Consider the following 10,008-nt stretch of genomic DNA (forward strand, 5'->3'; position numbering starts at 1 on the left):
AAACACTCAAGTTAATTACTAACTTTACAGTCTGAAAAACAACCACAAAAACATGACACTCACGTGGGCATATTATGATTAAAACTAACGCTACAATGATACCGTATAATTTTACACACACACACACACACACACACACACACACACACACACTGTGTTAGGTTGATTCATACAGAGACACCATTTCCAGAAGTACACACAAAATACGGATGTTAATGTGTGTGTTCAAGGGAATGTGACACAGATAAAACAAACACACACACACACACACACACACTCTCTCTGACCCAGTTCCTGACTGACTACAGTGCCGGAAATATGATAAAAGTAAACACACACACACACACACTCACGCACACACGGTATATATCCTGTTCTCATTACAGCGCACTGTGTTAACGTGATAATTTAGTTTGCACTGTTACAGCTGCTGCCTCTTTCTCGAGAGCTGGACACACACACACTCACACACACACTCACACACACACTCACACTCACACTGTTCCTGTGTTGTGACTCGCCTCATTCCACTCCTGCTCTCATAATAACAGGTGTTGCATGGGTCACCTCCATCAACACAGGTATAAAAATACATTATGACAGAGGCCACACCCCTTCACTGAGACTGAAGCACAGAGGCCACACCCCTTCACTGAGACTGAAGCACAGAGGCCACACCCCTTCACTGAGACTGAAGCACAGAGGCCACACCCCTTCACTGAGACTGAAGCACAGAGGCCACACCCCTTCACTGAGACTGAAGCACGGAGGCCACACCCCTTCACTGAGACTGAAGCACGGAGGCCACACCCCTTCACTGAGACTGAAGCACGGAGGCCAAACCTAAAATAAAGGTATACTTAAAATAAAAGAAATAAAGGTGAATGTTCAGGAGTGGTGATGGAACGTAGATGTTCCTCAACACTCTGAGAGGAACCCGAGGATTAAGAACTTCAGTGAACGGCTGACGCTGTACTGACTCCTTCACCAGCTCCTCTCGAACATCTTCAGCTTTATGTTCCTCTTAGTTCTTGGACGCCGGGTGCTACAGCAAAAGATGAAAGCCCAGCACCTCCGTGACCAGCCATGACACCTGTCCTCCTTTGCTCAGAGGTCCAGGAGAGCGCGGGCTCTCGTGAAGAACAGTACGGAGTCTGCATACGGCCCATGCCCCGTCCAGCAGGCAGAACAGACCCGGTTCTTCCTGGAGCAGTTTGGAAAACAAAACGGGGTCCAGAGGGCGTGAGTGTGAGAACCGTGACTGAAACCATATTGGAGAACCTCTGGAAGTTTCTAAATGACTGCTTCACTACACGTGAGGAAGAAAAACCTCCACACACACACACACACACACACGTTTCCACAAAAGAAGCACATTATATAAGGAAGTCATTTCGGGGTTTCTATTTGTTGGAGTGAGACAGTGAGAACTGAAAGCAGAAGGGTTCAAAAAGTACCGCTTTTACACCACGAGCACCATCCATCTCTCTCTCTCTCTCTCTCTCTCTCTCTCTCACACACACACGATGATCCATTTTACGACATAAAGCAACACGATGTACGATGAGAACAGAAAGAAAGAAAGAAAGAAGAGATGCAGATAAAGTGATAAGCTCTGTGCTAGCTGAGCGCTGGCGGAGTGCAGCGTGAGTGACGATGCGGTCTGTGCGAACAATGAAAACCCCTCACTTCCTGTTTCTGCTCGAGTCTCAGAGGAATGCTGTGCTGAGTCAAGCAACTTTTCAACAACACCACACCGTCAGCTCATCATCATCAACTCATCCATCCATCCATCCTCCGTAGCGCTTATCCTCCACAGGGTCGCGGGGAGCCTGGAGTCTATCCCAGGGGCCCGAGCACCCGGAGGAAACCCCTGAAGCGCACGCAAACTCCCCACGCACAGGACGGAGGCGGGATTCGAACCCCCGACCCCAGAGGTGCGAGGCTAACGTGCTAACCGCTACGTCAGCTACAGTCATGCTCTGGTTCTAATACGTTATCGTTTCTATAGCAACAGCGCACAAAGAAACGATGATTCGCAGAAACATTTCTTTTAAGATGTTGATTCGACATTTTAAATCTAAGGAAGGAGTCTCCAGTGTGAGAGGGAGAGCTGCGGGAGTTCCACGACGCTCAGTAACTACAGTGACATTGATCTACTGCGCAGGAACCGCCATCAGGACGCCACTGTGACGTCAGAGGAATAACACACTCAGGGACGCGCTGTCAGAGGAGGATAATCACCTCACTCTGTATTCCACTGTAACACACACACACACACACACACACACGCACGCACGCATGCAAACATGCATGCAAACACACACACACACACACACATTCATGCTGTTAAAGGAAGATAATCACCTCACTCTGTATTCTACTGTAACACACACACACACACACACACACACACACGCAAACATGCATACACACACACACACACACACACGCACGCACGCACGCATGCAAACACACACACACACACACATTCATGCTGTTAAAGGAAGATAATCACCTCACTCTGTATTCTACTGTAACACACACACACACACACACACACACACGCAAACATGCATATACACACACACACACACACACACACACACACGTACTGTTATTGGTCTTCAAAATATCATCCTGTAATAAGACACAGATAGACAGACAGACAGAGAGATAGACAGACAGATAGACAGACAGACAGATAGATAGACAGACAGATAGATGGACAGACGGACAGACAGACAGATGGAGGTTTGGTGTGGGGGAGGGGAGGGGTTCCCCGCCTTTTTGTTGTTGTTTTCAGTCGGTTCTCCTTGTCCTACCTTTGATGGCGGTGATGACGTTATTTCCGTCTTTGATGACGTCTTTGAGGAACTTGCTGGTTTTCTCGAGCTCGAGCTCGTAACACTTGAGTCTCTCTCTGAAATCAGGGCTGTCTGTGTAGCAGTCACTAAACTCGAGCGGAGGATGCCCCATACTGAACGAACACACACACACACACACACACACACACACACACGCACGCACACACACACGCGCGCGCGCGTTTTATTATTCACTGATTTGTTTCAATAAACCGATGATGTCACAGCTGTCTCGCAGCGGATCCGTCACGCGCTGAAGAAAGGCGAGGATTCCGGATTAACTTCTCCAGAACGCTACACTCACACACACTCACACACACACACTCACACTCACACGGCTGTCCTGTGCACAACTCCTGTAGGGTCACACTGTTCCACCTCCCTCCGACCTGGGATATAGATCACTTAAACAGGGATAGCACCCAAGCCTCTGTCTGTGTGTGTGTGTGTGTGTGAGAGAGAGAGAGAGCGTGTGTGTGTGAGAGAGAGATCCTCTCCTGTAGTGGGTGAATTGGAGAATTGTCAAAAGCGGGTAGGGCAAAGGACATGGTTGCCAGATTGGAGTGATTAAATGAGGAATGGAGGAGGGAGGTGAAGGTGAAGGTCTGGAGATGATTCACTGCAAAAGCATAGAGCAGAAAGAAAGGAAAGAAAGAAAGAGTTCACACACTACTGAACAATCCAGGAAAATGCATCCTGATTGTGCTGCAAGTGTCCCCTCGTGTCCGTGACGGAAAATCCACCAGAAACTGTTTATAAAAAGAGTTTTAAACTACACACACTATACTCGCGTAATCCATCGAGTCAAAAGTGATCTTGTGTAATTGTATAATTGACTATAAAACATGTACAAACTCCAACTAAGAAACACAAAAACACGTCGCCTCCTACTCGGGAAGTTGGTCTTCTCGACCCTGAGTTCAGCAAGTGACGTCAAAACAAAATGGCGGCTCACAGCTTCAGCGGTAAACACAGCAGCACTAACGCTAACCCTAACCCTCGCTTTAAAATGAGACACACTGTATATACACAAGAGTTAGCTTTAGATCATTAACACACACATCTTCATTTTTAGTGTGTTTGGGTCTCAGTTTGTAGAAATGTTTGAGGGGGTGGAGCCATCTACTTATCCCCGCCCCTTCAAAAGATCGCAACAGTAAAAAGTGAGAACACTTGTTAATAAATGTCGCTGGAGGGGTGTAAGTGTGTACCGTCTGTAATCTCAGCAGGACCGTAATAAACTGTAAGTACAGATATATCAATGTAATATAATATTAATCCATATGCAACTTTTATTCAATTAAATTACAGCTGAGAATTCAGGAATATCTTATTAATAATTTTGCTAAATTCTAAAATAAATAAATAAAGAGCTTTTACATATTGACCATGACAGGGAAATAATTTGAAGGTTATATTACAAGGTCATTATTATATAACAATGTGAGATATATTCTAGATAGAACTCAAACAACAATAGAAGTTAAAACCACTAGAAAACAACCCAATCTGTACATGTTTAAATCTTTCTACCACTCTCAAGGTTTTCCTAGAATTGCTGTGACTTGTGGTGAAATGCTGGATCTGGCAACCCTGATCAGCAGCATAAACCCTCCTACACTACAGCTCTGCTCTTAAAGGGGCAGGCAGAGGGCAGGGACAACAGCTTTATTGTTCATTTGTGGACAATATGATAATTAATGCCACCAACGTTTCTGTAAAATACTAATCAAGTGTCTCTGATGTAGAACTTTATAGCTACAGTTAATAATCGTTTATATTTATGAATCTGTTTAGAACTTTACAACAGAACTTTTTAAAAAGATACCAGAAACCTAAGGAGCCTCCAAAAAAGGCCTAGTCCTTCAAGGGGAAGGACGGGTCGAGGCTCGACAATCTGCCAACAGATGCGTCAGAGAATAATCCTTCTACAGCGCACAATATAATGAACAGGTTCGAGGAATCCGGTCAAATCTCGGTGTGTAAAGGGCAAGGCCCGAAAACCGCTTCTGAATGCGCGCGATCTCCGATCCCTCAGACGTCACTGTCTTAAAAACCCTCATCAGTCTGTAATGGAGATCCTGACATGGGCTCGGGAATACTGAGGTGAACCTTTATCAGTCGACACCATTCGACCATGCACAGATACAAGTTAAGGCTTTACTATGCAAAGCAGAAGTCATACATCAACACTGTCCGGAAGCTCCGCCCACTTCTCTGGGCATCCAGAGCAGGACAACGCCGGCCCACATTCTGCCTGGATTACAAGCGCATGGTCACGTGAGCAGAGAGTGCAGGTGCGTGGCCTGCTGCAGTCCTGACCCGTCTCCCATTGAGAACGTCTGGCACTTTATGAAGCGCAAAATGAGGCGGCGAAGTCCACGTACAGTTGCGCAGCAACAAGTCGTTTTCGGAATTGGGATTGTACGTTCTTAGGGTTCTAAGTTCAGCATGTAAAAAATCCACTTGATTAAATGAGTTCGCTGATGTTTAAATGTAGTTATTCCTCGATCCACCCCTCTTTCCTTTACTCCAGCATCCTCCTGAATCTTCAAACACCTTGACCAATCAAAACTGTTTGTATCAGTCATCCAGACTTTTGTGTGTCATCCATATAAGTGATGAGAAGAGAGTTTTGAAAGGGTTTGTGAATGTATATGTATATGTATATACTGGCTGAGAAGCTAATCACATTGTACTGACTTTAAACACTCTTGTGCTTATGCGTACTTGTTGCTTGTGTGAAAACCAAACATAGTTTAAACAACACAAATAAAACATTCCTTAAATTATATTTATTGATGAACAGCTAAAACAACCGGTTAATTTTAGAACAGATTTGCGTCCACAAGTCTGTAAGCTATTCAGTAAATTTGCGCAATGATATATATTTATTTTTTCCTAACTGCGCAGTTGTAGTGTGCGGTTGATCCGCTCGAATGCACGCGTGTCGCTTTGGCTTTGTCGACGTTGCCTATTTGGTGACGTAACAACATCCGGGTTGTGTGGGGAAACATGGAGGACGTGGACGAGATAAATAAACCCCTGGTAAGAATCAGTCGCATTTTTATTTACACTTTTGTGATTCTGACTGGTTTGAAAGAGTGATTTCGTGTAGAAAAAAATATACACGAGAAGGTGTATTTATTTGCTGTTTTTATCTCCCTCCCGCTGTCACTGTAGTTTTGTTTGCGATAGTGGTCTATGTTATCTTAGCTATTTTAGCAGCACCCGTATTCCGTATTCTTAATCGGGATTGGTTGGTCGTTTTCGCGCCTCCTACATGACGCACGAGCTGTGCGAAGACCACACAGCTCGTGCGGCGACTAACGTCAAAACAATACGTAGCTTTTTTATTTAATTGGTTATTTAACTTAATTTAAACTTCGCGTTTGACTTGTGTGACTTGTATAGATGTGTAAATAAATGTCTTTTGCGCGTTTTAGTGGTCTCCGTTGAATTATCGGCATGTTGTTAAAATGCCCAATCAGCAAGCGTCTCGAGAGTGTGAACAGCCAATAAACGCAGAGGAGGCGGGGTCTTGTCGGAATACGGGTAGGGAAATGATAACGCGGCTCGGATTGAAGGTAGCTGTCAGGAAGTAAACGATAAATATTCACGTTAAAACACAATATATATATTTTAGAACGAAAATTCTGTATTTTATTTGAGTTAAAATATTACATTTAGATATTGTTTGTGTCTTGGAGCTTTCTAGAACTCTATATACAAAAGTTTGTGCAGCTACAGCGAGTTACATAAACAAAATGGCCGAATTAAGATATTAAGAAAACTATTATTATTATTATTATTAATAATAATAATAATAATAATAATAAGTTTACGCCCCCGCCCACACACACAATTTGAGAACGTGTTATAAATATTCTGTAATAACAGAATAGCTTCACTCATCTGTTTTGTTTGTGGATAAATTGTAAAAATCAGTGTGTGTGTTCATTTTTGTGTTAAGTCTGTTATAAATAGGGGGTGTAAACTTTTGCACAGCAACTGAAATTGTTCCATTGCGGTTTGTTACGATGGAAAGGATCTGTGTTTCTGTTGATGCCTCATATCTGTGTGTCTTTACAACGAAACACTGTGTGCGTGTGTGTGTGTGTGTGTGTGTGTGTGTGTGTGTGTGTGTAGTTTGCAGGGTTGTCGGACGTGTCGATAGCGGACGATATCCCAGTGGAAGGTGATATCACCGTGCCCATGAGCTCACCGAGTGTAAACGATGAGATCTCCACCCTGGATGAACCTGTGAAGGACACCATCGTGAGTTCCGTCTCGGCTCCGTATACCGCTGGCGTCGTCCAAATATTCCGAGATTTAATGATTAAAAATCCTCTAAGGAATGTTTTAAGTGGTGTGTGTGTGTATGTGTGTGTGTGTGTGTGTTGTAGCTGAGGGATTTGAAGGCAGTAGGTCAGAAGTTTATGCACGTGATGTACCCAAAGAAAAGCTCAGCTTTACTGCGAGACTGTGAGTACACACCCATCTGTTACATCACAAAACCCTTCACTCTGATTGGTTAATCAGGTGTTCACTTCCTGACACCATTTAACGTGTGTGTGTGTGTGTGTGTGTGTGTGTGTGTAGGGGATTTGTGGGGACCTTTGCTGCTGTGTGTTGCTCTGGCATTGTAAGTAACACACACACACACACAACAAACATGGAGGAATCTGATAAACCCACAAAGTACAACTTCATACCTGTGTGTGTGTGTGTGTGTGTTAGGATGCTGCAGGGTGGTGCTGCAGACAGTAAGGATGACGGTGGTCCTCAGTTTGCTGAAGTCTTTGTCATCATCTGGTTCGGTTCAATTGTCATCACCATCAACTCCAAACTGCTGGGAGGAACCATGTGAGACACCGACCAATCACACTCGCTCACACCCGCTTCACCGACCAATCACACTCATTCACTTCTGTGTGTGTGTGTGTGTGTGTGTGTGTGTGTAGATCATTCTTCCAGAGCCTGTGTGTGTTAGGTTACTGTATCCTCCCCTTGACGGCAGCCATGTTGGTTTGTCGTCTCGTCCTACTCGGCTCCAATGGATTGGTCAGCTTCATTGTTCGGCTTGTGGTCGTCACTGCCTCCTTCGGGTGGTCAACGTTTGGTACGGACTGATCGCACACACACACACAGAATCAGTGATCTGATTTTAGTTGTAGTAACACGGCTCACCACAAGATGGCAGTATGGTACTTTTATAAACTCCTCTGTCCTGACGCTGTTAAAAAACCTAGTGTTTGTGTGTGTTTGTGTGTGTGTTTGTGTGTGTGCTCCCACAGCCTCCACAGCATTCCTTGCTGACAGCCAGCCACCCAATCGGAAAGCTCTGGTCGTTTACCCGGTTTTCCTCTTCTACTTCGTGATTGGCTGGATGATCCTGACCTTCTCTGCTTCATCGTAACACTCACTCGCTCTCCACCAATCAGTCGAGGGACAGAACCCAAAGCCCCTCCCTCCCTTCCCTTACTGTCATGTTGACCAGGAGGATGGACCTGATATTTTGGGTGCAACGTTTCCCAAAAAAAATTTTTTTTATAATAATAATAATAAATAAAGGGAAATGGAATGTGGAGGGCTGGAGAGAGAAAAGAGAGAGAGAGTGAGCGCGCAGCAAACTATTTTGTACTCTTAACACAATTCCGTTCGGTTTTCATATACATCAGCAGGATTGCGCGTGTGTGTGTGTGTGCGTGCACAGTATGTTAATGTGTCTGTCCTGATTCAGTAATATTCACTCCTAATAAAAACATAATTATTTAATTTAATTAAATCCTTTAGTTCTGAAAAGAAATATGAATCAGCTTGTTTCATGAATATTAATGAGTGGGGCGGGGCCTGGTTCTGTATGTGTTTATGGGTTTCTGTTTATTTGGAGAGGTTGTGGTGATGTAGGATTAATTCCAACCGAGATTGTGTACTTGTCACGTTCTGAAGGTGTTTATAAGAGTGAGACAGTGACTGCTGGGGTGTGTTACCGAAAACGTTCGTTCTCTGAGGTCGTATCTGAGTTTTAATAATAAGCTTAAAAAAAAAAAATTACGTCAAAAAATAAATTCAGACAGATGCTATTAGACTCGTGTGTTTTGACATCGCCATGAACTAGGGGGCGTGGCTTTGGGGGCGTGTCAGTAAGCAAACCTGGCGGAATCATTGGATGCTGACGGTAAGGTCGTTGAAATTGGATGTTTACATTTTTTTTTTTTAAAGTGACTTTCCTGCATAAAATATGTCACGATAACGTTTGCAACGGCTTCGTAAGTTGATTTAAAAACAAAAAGAAAAATACCTTCTGATCATTTTAACATTGTTTTAGGACTTCTGCTACTCGCTGAAGTTAGTCTCTGAAGAGCGATTCTCAGAAGCTCCGTTTCCCTCTGAGTGTTCGCTAGCTTCATCTAGCTACAAGTTCAGTTCCTCACTAACTCGACTCTGATCTGGACATAGCGGGTGGCCCCTCCCCCTTTTTAAATAGCCAATAGCGTTTAGGTTACCTCAGCAGGTTAGTAGTATGGATGGTTATAATGTCAGGGGCGGGACGCTGCAGAGCCTACAGAGCGTTCGATTGGACAGAATCTGATGAGTCGCTTGTGCAGAATGATGTCATCGAACCTGGTAGAGAGAGTACATTTGAATGTGTAAATCTTCTAAATGCCAATTTTGTCGTTTTGGAGTGCACGAGATTATCGATCGCCTAAAGGTGAACGTGTTCGTAATCAAAGCCACAAAAGTTACATGTTGATTTCTGCAGTTTGTGTTTTTATGGCATCAAATGTAAGGCTTTGGGTTTAAAATGTAAAAAAAGAAAAAGGATTAAATAAAAATTGTACAGAAAAACAAAATATCCCTTCATTCTGTCACGTGTGTGTGTGTGTGTGTGTGTGTGTGTGTGTGAGTGAGAGAGAGAGGGGGGGGGGGGATTACTGAGACAGAGCGTTGTGTGTTTGTAGACAGGCGTAGGGGGAAATGTAAAACAGTGGGAGGTCTGGAATCAGGACGTGTGTGTGCGTGTGTGTGTATTATTATAATATTTATTTTTCTGTTTTATATTTGTCACACTTGTGTCTATTACATTTTACACTTATGTAATATTTCGTGTGTGTGTGTGTATATATATATATATAAA

At 43.8% G+C, this 10,008-nt stretch overlaps 2 protein-coding genes across 4 annotated transcripts in view; one reads left to right on the forward strand and one right to left on the reverse strand.

Annotated features, from left to right (window-relative positions):
- ophn1 (oligophrenin 1) overlaps positions 1-3,371 on the reverse strand; it is a 41,846-nt gene extending 38,475 nt beyond the window's left edge. For 2 of the 3 annotated variants that reach the window (XM_053677065.1, XM_053677066.1), the window contains exon 1: positions 2,826-3,371. In XM_053677065.1, the coding sequence (XP_053533040.1) occupies positions 2,826-2,979 (154 nt within the window). In that variant the 5' untranslated portion in view covers positions 2,980-3,371. The remainder of the gene's footprint in view (positions 1-2,825) is intronic. The other variant, XM_053677064.1, reaches the window with a different exon arrangement.
- Positions 3,372-5,783: 2,412 nt separating this feature from the next.
- Positions 5,784-9,692, forward strand: yipf6 (Yip1 domain family, member 6). Its single transcript, XM_017459551.3, has 7 exons — positions 5,784-5,915; positions 7,017-7,145; positions 7,274-7,352; positions 7,470-7,512; positions 7,608-7,733; positions 7,832-7,989; positions 8,165-9,692. Exons 1-7 carry the CDS (start codon positions 5,883-5,885, stop codon positions 8,284-8,286), a joined length of 690 nt encoding a protein of 229 aa, XP_017315040.1. The 5' UTR covers positions 5,784-5,882; the 3' UTR covers positions 8,287-9,692.
- Positions 9,693-10,008: the final 316 nt, after the last annotated feature.

The sequence above is a fragment of the Ictalurus punctatus genome, chromosome 28 (assembly GCF_001660625.3).
Source record: "Ictalurus punctatus breed USDA103 chromosome 28, Coco_2.0, whole genome shotgun sequence".
NCBI classification, from domain to species: Eukaryota; Metazoa; Chordata; class Actinopteri; order Siluriformes; family Ictaluridae; genus Ictalurus; species Ictalurus punctatus.